Genomic DNA, 15,247 nt, shown 5'->3' on the forward strand with positions numbered 1-15,247 from the left:
CTGGTGTCGAACTCCTGACCTCAGGGGATCTGCCTGCCTCAGTCTCCCAAAGTGCTGGGATTACAGGCATGAGCCACCGTGCCGGGCCTTCAGAATATATTTAACAGTATTTTAAGCATCATCTAATAATCAGGTTGACATATCCTAGAAAATAAACTATATGAGAGAATTTATTGCTATCTTAGATAAGTGGGTATAAATTTCTACTGTATTGTACTCGTGTTGGAATAATTAACATGGTATATAAATTATTACTATACATTTATAGGTGAAAGCAAAAATATAGTTTGTAGAAAAAATGGTTATGATTCCATTTATATGTTAAATGTCCAGATCTATAGAGATGGCAATTTTAGTGGTTAATGGTTTCCTAGGGCTGGGTGGGTTGCCAGGGGATAATGGGTATTCTTTCTGAGGTGATGAAAATGTTCTAAAATTGATTGTGGTGATGGTTGTACAACTCTGAATATACTAGAAACCACTGAATTGTACATTTAAATTATATGTGAATTATATCTCGGTAAAACTGTTACACCCCCCCGCCCCCAACAAAAGGCTACAGTTTGAAATATGTGCAGTTAGACTTATTAAACCATAAGACTTATAATCAGAGAACTCAAGATTGAGTTCTACCCTGGCTCCTCCCCTGATCTTGTGCAAGTCACCCAGACTTCTTACAACTGGTTCATCTGTAAAACTGTGGTAAGAACCCCCACTTCCAAGAGGTGGTTATGACAGTTAATGAAAAGTGTGTATGGGAATTTAAGTAGACAAAGCTTAAGAAATGTTACTTTTATGTCCCTATTAATGGGTATGAATTTAATTTTTTGAATATAGATCATAAACAATTTCCCTCAAGTTGGAATAACTTTCATAGGTATTTTGTAAAATTCCCTTATAAGTGAAAACTTAACACATGCATATTTTGTGGGTCACTTTCAGAAGTTTGCTGTTTAAATCAGGTAACCTAGATTTCTTTGTTATACTTTAAGTTCTGAGATACATGTGCAGAACATGCAGGTTTGTTACATAGGTATACATGTGCCATGGTGGTTTGCTGCACCCATCAACCCGTCATCTACATTAGGTATTTCTCCTAATGCTATCCCTCCCCTTGACACCCACCCACCAACAGGCCCCAGTGTGTGATGTTCCCCTTCCTGTGCCTATATGTTCTCATTGTTCAGCTCCCACTTATGAGTGAGAACATGTGGTGTTTGGTTTTCTGTTCCTGTGTTAGTTTGCTGAGAATGAGTTAGTTTCCAGCTTCATCCATGTCCCTGCAAAGGACATGAAATCATTCTTTTTTTATGGCTGCATAGTATTCCATGGTGTATATGTGCCACATTTTCTTTATCCAGTCTATCATTGATGGGCATTTGGGTTGGTTCCAAGTCTTAGCTATTGTGAATAGTGGTGCAATAAACATAGTGTGCATGTGTCTTTATAGAAAATGATTTATAGTCCTTTGGGTATATACCCAGTAATGGGATTGCTGGGTCAAATGGTTATTTCTGGTTCTAGATCCTTGAGGAATCACCACACTGTCTTCCACAATGGTTGAACTAATTTACATTCCCAACAGTATAAAAGCGTTCCCATTTCTCCACATCCTCTCCAGCATCTGTTGTTTCCTGACTTTTTAATGATCGCCATTCTAACTGGTGTGAGATGGTATTTCATTGTGGTTTTGATTTGCATTTCTCTAATGACCAGTGATGATGAGCTTTTTTTCACGTTTGTCAGCCACATAAATGTCTTCTTTTGAAAAATGTCTGTTCATATCCTTTACCAACTTTTTGACGGGGTTGTTTTATTCTTGTAAATATGTTTAAGTTCTTTGTAGATTCTGGATATTAGCCCTCTGTCAGATGGATAGATTGCAAAAATTTTCTCCCATTCTGTAGGTTGCCTGTTCACTCTGATGATAGTTTCTTTTGCTGTGCAGAAGCTCTTTAGTTTAATTAGACCCCATTTATCAATTTTAGTTTTTGTTGCCATTGCTTCTGGTGTTTTAGTCATGAACTCATTGCCCATGCCTATGTCCTGAATGGTATTGCCTAGGTTTTCTTCTAGGGTTTTTACGGTTTTAGGTCTTACATTTAAATCTTTAATCCATCTTGACTTAATTTTGTATAAGGTGTTAAGGAAGGGGTCCAGTTTCAGTTTTCTGCATATGGCTAGCCAGTTTTCCCAACATCATTTATTAAATAGGGAGTCCTTTCCTCATTTCTTGTTTTTGTCAGGTTTGTCAAAGATCAGATGGTTGTAGATGTGTGGTGTTATTTCTGAGGCCTCTGTTCTGTTCCATTGGTCTATGTATCTGTTTTGGTACCAGTACCATGCTGTTTGGTTACTGCAGCCTTGTAGTATAGTTTGAAGTCAGGTAGCGTGATGCCTCCAGCTTTGTTCTTTTTGCTTAGGATTATCTTGGCTATGTGGGCTCTTTTTTGGTTCCATATGAAATTTAAAGTAGTTTTTTCTAACTGTTAAGAAAGTCAATGGTAGCTTGATGGGAATAGCACTATTACTTTGGGCAGTATGGCCATTTTCACGATATTGATTCTTCCTATCCATGAGCATGGCATGGTTTTCCATTTGTTTGTGTCCTCTCTTATTTCCTTGAGCAGTGGTTTGTAGTTCTCCTTGAAGAGGTCCTTCACATCCCTTGTAAGTTGTATTCCTAGGTATTTTATTCTCTTAGTAGCAATTGTGAATGGGAGTTCACTCATGATTTGGCTGTTTGTGTATTATTGGTATATAGGAATACTTGTGATTTTTGCACATTAATTTTGTATCCTGAGACTTTGCTGAAGTTGCTTATCAGCTTAAGGAGTTTTTGGGCTGAGACGATGGGGTTTTCTAAACATACAATCATGTCATCTTTAAACAGAGATAATCTGACTTCCTCTCTTCCTATTTGAATACCCTTATTGCTTTCTCTTGCCTGACTGCCCTGGCCAGAACTTCCAATATTATGTTGAATAGGAGTGGTGAGAGAGGGCATCCTTGTCTTGTGCTAATTTTCAAAGGAAATGCTTCCAGTTTTTGCCCATTCAGTATGATACTGGCTGTGGGTTTGTCATAAATAGCTCTTACTATTTTGAGATATATTCCATCAATACCTAGTTTATTGAGTGTTTTTAGCATGAAGGGGTGTTGAATTTTATCGAAGGCCTTTTCTGCATCTATTGAGATAATCATGTGGTTTTTGTCATTGGTTCTGTTTATGTGATGGATTACATTTATTGATTTGCATATGTTGAACCAGCCTTGCCTCCCAGGGATGAAGCCGACTTGATCATGGTGGATAAGCTTTTTAATATGCTGCTGGATTCAGTTTGCTGGTATTTTATTGAGGATTTTTGCATTGATGTTCATCAGGGATATTGCCCTGAAATTTTCTTTTTTTTGTTGTGTCTCTGCCAGGTTTTGGTATCAGGATGACACTGTCTTCATAAAATGAGTTAGGGAGGAGTCCCTCTTTTTCTGTTGTTTGGAATAGTTTTAGAAGGAATGGTACTAGCTCCTCTTTGTAACTCTGGTAGAATTTGGCTGTGAATCCATCTGGTCCTGGGCTTTTTTTGGTTGGTAGGCTGTTAATTATTGCCTCAATTTCAGAACTTGTTATTGGTCTATTCAGGGATTCGACTTCTTCCTGGATTAATCTTGGGAGGGTGTATGTGTCCAGGAATTTATCCATTTCTTCTAGATTTTCTAGTTTATTTGCATAGAGGTGTTTATAGTATTCTCTGTTGGTAGTTTGTATTTCTCTGGGATCAGTGGTGATATCCCCTTTATCATTTTTTATTGTGTCTATTTGATTCTTCTCTCTTTTCTTCTTTATTAGTCTGGCTAGCAGTCTATCAATTTTGTTAATCTTTTCAAAAAACCAGCTCCTGGATTCAGTGATTTTTGAAGGGTTTTTCGTGTCTCTATCTCCTTCAGTTCTGCTCTGATCTTAGTTATTTCTTGTCTTCTGCTAGCTTTTGAATTTGTTTGCTCTTGCTTCTCTAGTTTTTTTTGAGATGGAGTTTTGCTCTTGTTGCCCAGGCTGCAGTGCAATGGCATGATCTTGGCTCACTGCAACCGCCACCTCCCTGGGTTCAAGTGATTCTCCTGCTCCAGCCTCTCCAGTAGCTGGGATTGCAGGTGCCTGCCACCACACCTAGCAAATTTTTTGTATTTTTAGTAGAGACAGGGTTTCATCATGTTGGCCAGGCTGGTCTCGAACTCCTGACCTCAGGTGATCCACCTGCCTCGGCCTCCCAAAGTGGTGGGATTACAGGCATGAGCCACCATGCCCAACTTTCTAGTTCTTTTAATTGTGATGTTAGGGTGTCGATTTTAGATCTTTCCCACTTTCTCCTGTGTGCATTTAGTGCTATAAATTTACTTCTAAACACTGCTTTAGCTGTGTTCCAGAGACTGTGGTATGTTGTGTCCTTGTTCTCATTGGTTTCAAGTAATTTATTTATTTTTGCCTTCATTTCATTATTTATTTACCCAGCAGTCATTCAGGAACAGGTTGTTCAGTTTCCATGTAGTTGTGCAGTTTTGAATGAGTTTCTTAATCCAGAGTTCTAATTTGATTGCACTGTGGTCTGAGAGACAGTTTGTTGTGATTTCTGTTCTTTTGCATTTGCTGAGGAGTATTTTACTTCCAATTATGTGGTCAATTTTAGAATAAGTGCAACGTGGTGCTGAGAAGAATGTATATTTTGTTGATTTGGGATGGAGCATTCTGTAGATGTGTATTAGCTCCACTTGGTCCAGAGCTGAGTTTAAGTCCTGAATATCCTTGTTAATTTTCTTGTTGATCTAATATTGACAGTGGGGTGCTAAAGTCTCCCAATATTATTGTGTGGGAGTCTAAGTCTCTTTGTAGGTCTCTAAGAACTTGTTTTATGAATCTGGGTGCTTCTGTATTGGGTATATATATATTTAGGATAGTTAGCTCTTCTTGTTGCATTGATCCCTTTACCATTATGTAATGCCCTTCTTTGTCTTCTTTGATCTTTGTTGGTTTCAAGTCTGTTTTATCAGAGACTAGGATTGCAACCCCTGCTTTTTTTTTTTTTTTTTGCTTTCCATTTGCTTGGTAAATCTTCCTCCATCCCTTTATTTTGAGCCTATGTGTGTCTTTGCACGTGAGATGGGTCTCCTGAATACAGCACAGTGATGGGTCTTGACTCTTTATCCAATGTGCCAGTCTGTGTCTTTTAATTGGGGCATTTAGCCTGTTTACATTTAAGGTTAATATTGTTATATGTGAATGTGATCCTGTCATTATGATGGTAGCTGGTTATTCTGCCTGTTAGTTGATGCAGTTTCTTCATAGTGCTGATGGTTTTTACATTTTGGTATGTTTTTGCAGTGGCTGGTACTGGTTTTTCCTTTCCATATTTAGTGCTTCCTTCAGGAGCTCTTGTAAAGCAGGTGTGGTGGTGACAACATCCTTCAGCATTTGCTTGTCTGTAAAGGATTTTATTTCTCCTTTGCTTATGAAGCTTAGTTTGGCTGGATATGAAATTCTGGGTTGAAAATTCTTTTCCTTAAGCATGTTAAATGTGTGCCCCCACTCTTTTCTGGGTTGTAGCGTTTCTGCAGAGAGATCCGCTGTTAGTCTGATAGATTTCCCTTTGTGGGTAATGTGACCTTTCTCTCTGGCTGCCCTTAACATTTTTTCCTTCATTTCAACCTTGGTGAATCTGATGATTATGTGTCTTGGGGTTGCTCTTCTCGAGGAGTATCTTTGTGGTGTTCTCTGTATTTCCTGAATTTGAATGTTGGCTTATCTTGCTAGGTTGGGGAAGTTCTCCTGGATAATATCCTGAAGAGTGTTTTCTAACTTGGTTCCATTCTCCCTGTCACTTTCAGGTACACCAATCAAATGTAGGTTTGGTCTTTTCACATAGTCCCATATTTCTTAGAGGCTTTATTCATTTTCATTCTTTTTTCTCTAATCTTTTTTTCACACTTTATTTCATTAAGTTAATCTTCAATCTCTGGTATCCTTTCTTCCACTTGATCGATTCGACTATTGATACTTGTGTATGCTTCACGAAGTTCTTGTGCTGTGTTTTTCATCTCCATCAGGTCATTTATGTTCTTCTCTAAACTGGTTATTCTAGTTAGCAGTTCCTATAACCTTTTATCCAGATTCTTAGCTTCCTCGCATTGGGTTAGAACATGCTCCTTTAGCTTGGAGGAGTTTGTTATTACTCACCTTCTGAAGCATCCTTCTGTAAATTCTTCAAACTCATTCTCCGTCCAATTTTGTTCCCTTGCTGGCAATGAGTTGTGATCCTTTGGAGGAGGAGAGGCATTCTGGTTTTTGGAATTTTCAGCCTTTCTGTGCTGCTTTTTCCTCATCTTTGTGGATTTATCTACCTTTGGTCTTTGATGCTGGTGACCTTTGGGTGGGGTTTTTGTGTAGTCATCCTTTTTGTTGATGTTGATGCTATAGCTGTTTGTTAGTTTTCCTTCAGGCTCCTCTTCTACAGGTCTGCTGGAGTTTGCTGAAGGTACACTCTGGACTCTGTTTGCCCGGGTATCACCAGCGGAGGCTGCAGAACAGCAAAGATTGCTGCCTCCTCCTTCCTCTGGAAGCTTCATTCCAGAAGGGCACCCACCAGATGCCAGCTGGAACTCTCCTGTATGAGGTGTCTGTCAATCCCTGCTGGGAGGTGTCTCCCTGTCAGGAGCCACAGAAGTCAGGGACTCACTTGAGGAGGCAGTCCGTCCCTTAGCAGAGCTCAACCGTTGTGCTGGCAGATCTGCTGCTCTCTTCAGAGCTGGCAGGCAGGAACATTTAAGTCTGCTGAAGCTGCGCCCACAGCCACCCCTTCCCCCAGGTGCTCTGTCCCAGGGAGATGGGAGTTTGATCTATAAGCCCCTGACTGGGGCTACCTTTCTTTCAGAGATGCCCTGCCCAGAGAGGAGGAATCTAGAGAGGCAGTCTGGCTACAGCAGCTTTATGGCACTGTGGCAGGCTCAGCCCAGTCTGATCTTCCTGGTGGCTTTGTTTACACTCTAAGGGGAAAACCACCTACTCAAGCCTCAGTAATGGCAGATGCCCCTCCCCCCACCAAGCTCAAGCATCCCAGGTCAACTTCAGACTGCTGTGCTGCCAGTGAGAATTTCAAGCCAGTGGATCTCAGTGTGTTGGGCTCTGTGGGGATGGGATCCACTAAGCAAGACCACTTGGCTCCCTGGCTTCAGTCCCCTTTCCAGGGGAGTGAACAGTTCGGACTTGCTGACATTCAGATGCCACTGGGGTGCAAAAAAAAAACTCCTGCAGCTAGCTCGGTGTCTGCCCAAATGGCTGCCCAGTTTTGTCCTTGAAACTTAGGGCCCTGGTGGTGTAGGCACTCAATGGAATCTCCTGGTCTGCAGGCTGCAAAGACAGTGGCAAAAGCCTAGTATCTGGGCTGGGTAGGACTGTCCCTCAACTCACGGCTTCCCTTGGGTAGGGGAGGGAGTTCCCCGACCCCTTGTGCTTCCTGGGTAATGCAACACCCCACCCTACTTCTGCTCGCCTTCCATAGGCTGTACCCACTGTCTAACCAGTCCCAGTGAGATAAGCTGGGTACCGCAGTTGGAAATGCAGAAATCACCTGCCTTCTGTGCTGGTCTCATTGGGAGCTGCAGACTGGAGCTGTTCCTATTCAGGCATCTTGTCTGGGAATCGATTTCTCTTTTTAAATCTTGATTTTCTGTGTGACCTCTAAATGGTCTCAGAACCTATTCCACTGCAGGGGTATGTTTACTGTGGTGACGTATGCATAACGTCAGATTTATCATTAGTGATGTTTAGTGTCTTCATAACTTTGTGCAGCCATTACCACTATCTAGTCCCAGGACATTTTTATCATCCCAGATGAAACTCCATCCCCATTAAGCAGTTACTCATTCCTCCTCCCACCCTCTGGCAATCTCTAGTCTGTCTTCTGTCTCTATGGATTTGCCTACTCTGGATATTTCGTATAAACAGAACCCTACAGTATGTTGCCTTTTGTACCTGGCTTCTTTCACTTAGCACAATGTTTTCATCGTTCATCCATGTTGTAGCACTTATCAGTCCTTTGTTCCTTTTTAAGGCCAAATAGTATTCCATCATACGTATATACAGGTTCAGTATCCTGTATCTGAAATTGTTTTGGATTTCAGCTTTTTTTTCAGATTTTAGAATACTTGCATTATATTTGCCAGGATGAGCATCCCAAAATCCAGAATGCTTCAATGAGCATCTCTTTTGAGCATCAGTTTGGCACTCAAAATTTTCAGATTTTGGAGCATTTGAGATTTCCAGATTTGGAATGCTCAACTCTACCACATTTTGTTGATCCATTCATTTGCTGTTGGGCATTTGTATCATTTCCACCATTTGGATATCATGAAAAGGACTGCTATGAACATTTGCGTATAAGTTTTTGTTTGAACACCTGTATTTAATTCTTTTGGGTAACTACCCAGGAGCCCGCCAAACTATTTTTTCACAGCAGCTGAACCATTTTGTATTCCCACAAGCAATGGGTTCCAGTGTCTTCACATCCTTGCTAAACGCTTATTTTCCATTAAATATATATATGAGATTATATATATCATTATATATATGAGATTATATATATCATATATATATGAGATTACATATATCATATATATACAAGATTACATATATCATATATATGAGATTATATATCATATATATATATATACATATCTGTGAGACAGAGTGTGCACACGTGTGCGCGCCATCTTAATATGGAGTGACATATCTCACTGTGGATTTGTTTTGCATTTCCCTAATAACACATAGCATCTTTTCATGTCCTCATTGGCCATTTGTATATGATCTTTGGAGAAATGTCTATTTCAAGTCCTTGGTCAATTTTTTAATTGGGTTGTCTTTCTGTTGAGTTTTATAAGAGTTTTTTGTATATTTTGTGTACTATATCCATATTAGATAGAATTTGTGAATACTTTTTTCCCATTCTGTAGGTTTTCTTTTCACTTTGATGTGCTGTGGTTTTTCACAGTACTTTTACATATATTTTCCTTTGATCTTTTTGGTGGAAATTATTCCAGTACCATTAGGATTATAAGAACCGTGAGCCCATTTCTGTAAAAGGTCCAGGACATACTGAAAGAAAAGGTTTTATTAGTAAGAACTTAATTCTCAGATAAGGTTCATAATAAATGAAAAGGATGGGCTTAATGAATGGAAGAAGCTATATCCTAATTTTTGCTATAGTCCTAGTTACCTTTTTTGAAGCTAACGTTCATTGAGCACTTTTCATGTGCCAGTGAGTTGTAAATGTTTTACATATATTAGCACATTTATTCCTCATGACAACAGTGGAGGGTGTGAATAGTTACTTTCATTTTACAGCTGAAAAAACTGAGGTACAGAGGCTCAAAAACTTGCTTAAGGTCACATAACTAAGAAATGCCAAAGCCAGGAATAAACTGAGACATTCTGGCTCTAAAGCAGTGCTGTCCCTTAGAAATGTAATGGAAGCCTTATACGTCATCGAAGTTTTTCCAGCAGCCACATTAAGTGAAAAGTAACAGATAAAATTAATTTTACTTAATCCAGTATATCTACAATATTACCAGACGTGATTAACCTAAAAAATTAGTGAGATGTTTTACATTCTAAATCTTAGAAATTTGGTATGTATTTAACACTGAAAACACATCTCAGTTCAGGCTAGTTATGCTGCAGATGCTACCTGTGGCTACAGTATCATACGCGCATGTTCATAGCCAGGATTTTGGTCATATCTGAAATCCAGATTGTATTACCTGAAACCCTAAATCATATAGTTAATATGGCCTGCTCTCTCTGTGATGGCCAAGTTATTTAGGCAGATTTTTAAGTTTTTTTTTCCATTATTTTTATAAATAGTACTCTCAGAAATGAAAAACAAAACAAAACCAAAAACCTTCCATTTTCAAGCTCTGAGATATAATATAGAGAATAAGTCTAGTGTGATGGCATCTTTGTGAACAGTATTCACCCACTACTGAATTTTTGAAGATACCAGTTCTTGTCTCTAAGGGAGCACTTTCTAGGCTATCTATCTTATGTAAAAAGTAGTGGGGGCAAAAGCAAGAGTAGTCTCTTCATTCCAATACTAACATTTCAGATGGGTGAATTAGCCTTAAAAGGGGAATTAGCTGAAGCCATAAGAAAGTCTGAAAATAAAACTGAATGTACCTCAAAGATTGACTGGTGACCATCAGATGGGATTCTGTCATGCGGAAGATGTTATGAATAGCCCGAGCAGCCAATACTTGTCTCATTGCTTCATAAATCACTTCAGTAGTGCTGTCTGTTTTAACTGCCATTGATCCCAAAAACCGAACTATAAACATCTGCTGCAAAAGAGAATCTGCAAGACAGCATTTTCCGCTCAGGATCTCATTTACTTCCTGCTGCTGTTGATCTGCATACCAGGGTCAGATGTGCTAGTTTTGCCTGCTTTCTGTGGAGGACTTTCTACCAAAATTTCTCAATACCGCTTTTATAAGCCCAATATTGCCAAAGCTCTGCATCTTCCATTGTCTACATTTTGTCAGTTTGTTTGGAACTACTTCATTAGACTAGAAAGGCTTTTCTTCATCTATAAAATGAAATGATGGTGGTACCAGATGAACATCCTTCTAATGCTGAAACTCTAGGTGACTACATTGTACCTTTTCTCTGAAAAGAGTGAGTTCACTAGACAATAGAAAATTCATTACTTTGGCCCACTGATAAAGTCCTCTTAGAAAAGAAATTTTATTTGCAGGATGTAAGATCTCATGTTGGGTCTCATGCAATTCATACTTCATGTGTATTACTGAAAGGCAGTGATGATGTTTCATAGCCTAAAGGAAGTCAGCCCTGGCTGCTGACAGTGGCACATAACTTGACAAAACTGACTCCCAGCAACCATAACTAGAAGATCAAAGAAGGTTTTTCTTTTCTTTTTTTTCTTTTTTGAGACAGGGTCTCACTCTGTAGCCCAGGCTGGAGTGCAATGGCATGATTTCAGCTCACTGCAACCTCTGCCTCCCAGGTTCAAGTGATTCTTATGTCTCAGCCTCCTGAGTAGCTAGGATTACAGGCGCCTGTCACTACACCTGGCTAATTTTTGTATTTTTTTTTTTTTTGTAGAGATGGGGTCTCACTGTGTTGCCCATGCTGGTCTTGAACTCCTAAGCTCAGGTGATTCACCTGCCTCGGCCTCCAAAAGTGCTGGGATTACAGGCATGAGCCAGTGCGCCGGCCATCAGATATGTTCTTAAGTACATTATAAGAATGTAGAAAACCAAAAATTTGAATTTGAAAGACTTAAATATCATTTGTGTCATCTTCAAATTCAAGAACAAGTTATTTGTGCTTTTGGTTTTGTAAAATGAAACAGCATATTTCCAGTTCACCAAGACTGCATTTGAATGTGATAACAGATTCAGATTTCACAACATTTCTATACTATGCTACAAAAACGCTATGGCTAATGGTGAGACAGCTGTAGGTGGTCTTTAGCTACCCCTCAGTTTTTATCCAAGACTTGCCTCCACTGCAGATATCTTACTAAACTTCCAGAAAGAACAACAAATCTTAATTCATACTCCTAATCATAGCTCTCTAAAACATGATTTCACATCTTAGTTCAATGGCTGTTGTCATTTTGTGCAGAGGAAAGAATAAGGACACCAAACTAGTCACTTACCTTCTGCTTCTGGAAATGATTCATCCTCAGTTTCACCAAAAGGGTTGGTACGCCTAGGGGAATAGCCAGAGTTGAACAAACACGACAGCTGCAGCTAGAAGGGCACTTAACACTTGAACTGGAAGTCAGAATGGCAACAGTCTTTGGTGGTGGAGGGGGACACAAGAGACCTCAAATTTACTTTCAGTTCTCCCAGAGATAACCTCTCTCAGCCCATACCTGCTCCCTCTGTTCTGATCAAGGAATTCTGTAGCAGGAAGCACAATATCGAATTGAATCGGCGTTCCAGGCGCGATCAGCTCCTCTGCTTCAGGTAGACTGGCTGTTGCTTTGGGAACAATCTTGTCATTTTCATTTTCCATCTCTGAATTTTTCAGGTTCTGGCTGAAGGGGAAAAAATCAATTCCCTTAACCTTACGCTTTTATAATCAAGTGAATGCTTGTTGAAGGCTGAGGTGACTTTTATGAATGAAAATACAAGGGGGAAAGATTTACCTCAATCCCTTAATCCATTCTACAAATAAACCTCCTTCAAACTTCCTTCATATCCTTGGCTAAAAACCTTCAGTCTGCCCCATTTCCTGCAGTTCTCTCTGCTGCACAGCATCCTGCACTGTGTTACTAGTTTTCTGTTTGTATCCTTCTCTGTGAGGCAGGTTTTGGAGGGCCCATGCTATAGCTAAGTCATATGTATTCTTGGAACATAGTAGGCACTAAAAAATGTTAGCTGAATGAACCAAAGGTCCTGGCTTGGCATTTAATCACAATCTGGCTCTAATTTCCCAAAAAGCCTCCCTTTTCACTCCTTTAATGCACCCTCTATGAGAGCTGTACCACACATACCACATGCTTTTCCTTATTTCCTTCTTTATCCCAATTCTGCTGCTCACCCAACTCTCCCAACCCAGCTCAAATTCCTCCTCATCCACTAGGCCAACCTGCACCCCGCCTCCCTCCTCTGAACTCCTGTGATTCTTCTCAGTAAGTCACAGGCACAGTCTTGTGGCCCTGTGTGCCTCCTGAGCTTCGCATTGTGCCCACACTCATTGCTGACCTCGTGGCCCATCAAATACTGTGCTGTCTGCGGACAAATTAATCAGGAACCAACATGTTCTTTTCCTCCAGTCTCAGAATACTGTAATTTAACTTTTCAACATTTTAAAAATTTTTTCTCCCCAGCCAGACTATAAAACTCCTTTGAAGGGCAAAGAATATCAATGTATTTTGATTTCTTTCATTGCCTGGACCTTAAAAAGCTCTCAGTGATCTTTCTGTTCATTTGATATGTCAGTATTTTCCTATTTCTCAAACATGTCAATAACTGAATGTAGTGTATCAAACTACTTTACAACAGGCATTCGACAAATGATCATACTGACTGGAATGTGGATGAAACAGTACATAGGCTTGTAGATGGTCACTGCAAGGCAAGCCCTTGGAGACCACTTGGTCTGACCTCCATTGTTAACAGAAAAGGAAACTGAGGCCTCTGGAGAAATTGAGCAGTTTTGAAGGCACTCAGTTACCTGGTGGGCGAGCCAGATTATGAACAGGGGTCTCCGCACTGCCAGGAGAGTGCATCTCCAGGATGTTATACTGCTTCAATAACCCTAAATGGGAGAGTCACATCTGCTGTTTGATCCTGTCTTTAAGAGAGGGCTGTGATATAATAAGTGGTAAGCACTGGAGAAAGCTATGAGTAGAAGCTTCAAGGGTAGAAAGTGAGTCTAAGATTTTGGCTCCCCAGAGAGTCAAAGGGGGGAGATAACAATCAAGATAGGGTGAGGCCAGGTTGTAGAGGGCCCTTATACCGTCAGGTGGGGTCTGAACTTGACACAACAGTACAGGGAGCCACCAAAGACTCTGAATATAGGAGTGACATGATGTTAAGTTTCACCTGTACAGGATCTCCATGTCACCAGCTCTAATGGACACTTTGCAGTCATCATAATTGACTTAAAGCATCTAACACAGCTGGTCTCTCCTTGAACTCTCCTCTCTTGGTTTCTGCTGGTGCCACATTTTATAGAGTTTCCTTCTACCTTTCTTGATGTTCCTTCTCACTGTCTTTTGCAGGCTCCTTTTCTACCCTAAATGCTGGAGTTCTTTAGGATTATGTTGCAGGCTCTGCTTTCCTCTCCCTCTCCTTTCTCCCAGAGGACCTCATCCACTGCTGTTCAGTGCTATCAGTCCCCAATTCATACACCCAGACCAGACGTTTTCTTTGCACTCCAGACCTGTATCATCCGTTGACTGCTTGACAACTCATTTGGGATGTTTCACAGGCCTCTCATGCTTGACATGTCCAAAACTCAACTCTTCTCTTTAAAAAACACTATCTGCCCAGGTGTTCAGCTCCAACTGGAGTCATCCTTTGATCTGTCCTTTTCCGTCTACACTTATGCATCAAAAGTCCCATAGGTTTTACCTCCAGAATAAGTCCACATCCATCTACTTTTCATCTCTGCCGTGATCCTGGTCTAAACCACCATCATCTTCTCTTGGGCTGCTGGGACGCCTCCTCACTGGCTACTGACTTGCTCTGTTCTGTGTTCTCCAGAAAAGCCGGAGCTAACTTTGGAAAATGGAGAGTGGGTATCTCTGTCTCCATCACAAACACGCACCTCTTAGAGCCCTTCCACAGCTCCCCACATGCTTCCTTCATGATCGACCCCTGCCTCCCTCCCCACCCGCCCTCATCCTGTCCCATCATCTTCCTCTGCCTGCACTGTCCCATTACACTGCCTTTTTTCAGTTCCTCAGATACACTAAGCTCTTCTCTGTCCTGTTACCTCCACAACTGCTACCAAGAATACACTACTTCTGGCTCTTTGCAAGAGTGGCTGCGTCTTGTCTTTTACTTTGCAGCTTGAATATTATCTTCACAGCCAGGCCCTGCACAGGTCTCCTCTTCACCCTCCATGACAGCACCTCGTCTCCTTAACGTCGCAGTGCTTTCCTCGTTTTAACTCAGTCTGTGCTTACCTTTTGCCTGTTCTCGCCAGTAATCCCTGTGTTTTCTTACCTAGGCCAGGCCTGGGCAAATAGTAGATACTCAAATATTTGTTGAGTAGCTGGATAAATGAATGAACAGTAGATATATAGTAACTGCAGAATGAGGGAAGTCCACACATGGTACTTGCTTAGAAGTAAATTGCAGTTTGTTCCTAAGAACACAATTTCTCTGATTCTTTCCCCCCCACTGTCATCAAAACATTGCTTTATTCTTAGTGGGCTGACCCTAAAAGAGATAGTATTCCTCTCCCCACAGCTCTGGGGCCATCTGGCAGCCACATCTGTCATCCATCCAATCACTGGGCTAATTCAGCTGGCTGGCTAGAGTAATTTTTTTTTCCCCAGGGAGTCTTCTGTGTCCCTTCTGTGGGGTCCTTTTGGTCTAAGAATGTGACTTGCTTATTCTAGAACGGGGGGAAAAATCAGTTACTGAATAATTAAATATAGGCTGCAAATTGTCTTTTTAGGAAACCTATCACACCTTCTAATTCCAAACCCCCCTAAAC

At 40.7% G+C, this 15,247-nt stretch overlaps 1 protein-coding gene across 6 annotated transcripts in view; it reads right to left on the bottom strand.

Moving 5' to 3' along the window:
• The window catches only part of APPL2 (adaptor protein, phosphotyrosine interacting with PH domain and leucine zipper 2), a 63,316-nt gene that overhangs the window by 4,688 nt on the left and 43,381 nt on the right, over positions 1-15,247 (bottom strand). For 4 of the 6 annotated variants that reach the window (XM_063646656.1, XM_054444323.2, XM_054444325.2 and 1 more), the window contains exons 15-17: positions 11,946-12,110; positions 11,727-11,779; positions 10,226-10,400 (exon numbers count right to left, since the gene is read on the bottom strand). In XM_063646656.1, the coding sequence (XP_063502726.1) occupies positions 10,226-10,400; positions 11,727-11,779; positions 11,946-12,110 (393 nt within the window). Of the gene's footprint in view, positions 1-9,004; positions 9,146-10,225; positions 10,401-11,726; positions 11,780-11,945; positions 12,111-15,247 lie in introns of those variants that run through there. The other 2 variants (XM_063646657.1, XM_063646658.1) reach the window with 1 other exon arrangement.

Source organism: Pongo pygmaeus, chromosome 10 (assembly GCF_028885625.2).
Source record: "Pongo pygmaeus isolate AG05252 chromosome 10, NHGRI_mPonPyg2-v2.0_pri, whole genome shotgun sequence".
NCBI lineage: Eukaryota > Metazoa > Chordata > Mammalia > Primates > Hominidae > Pongo > Pongo pygmaeus.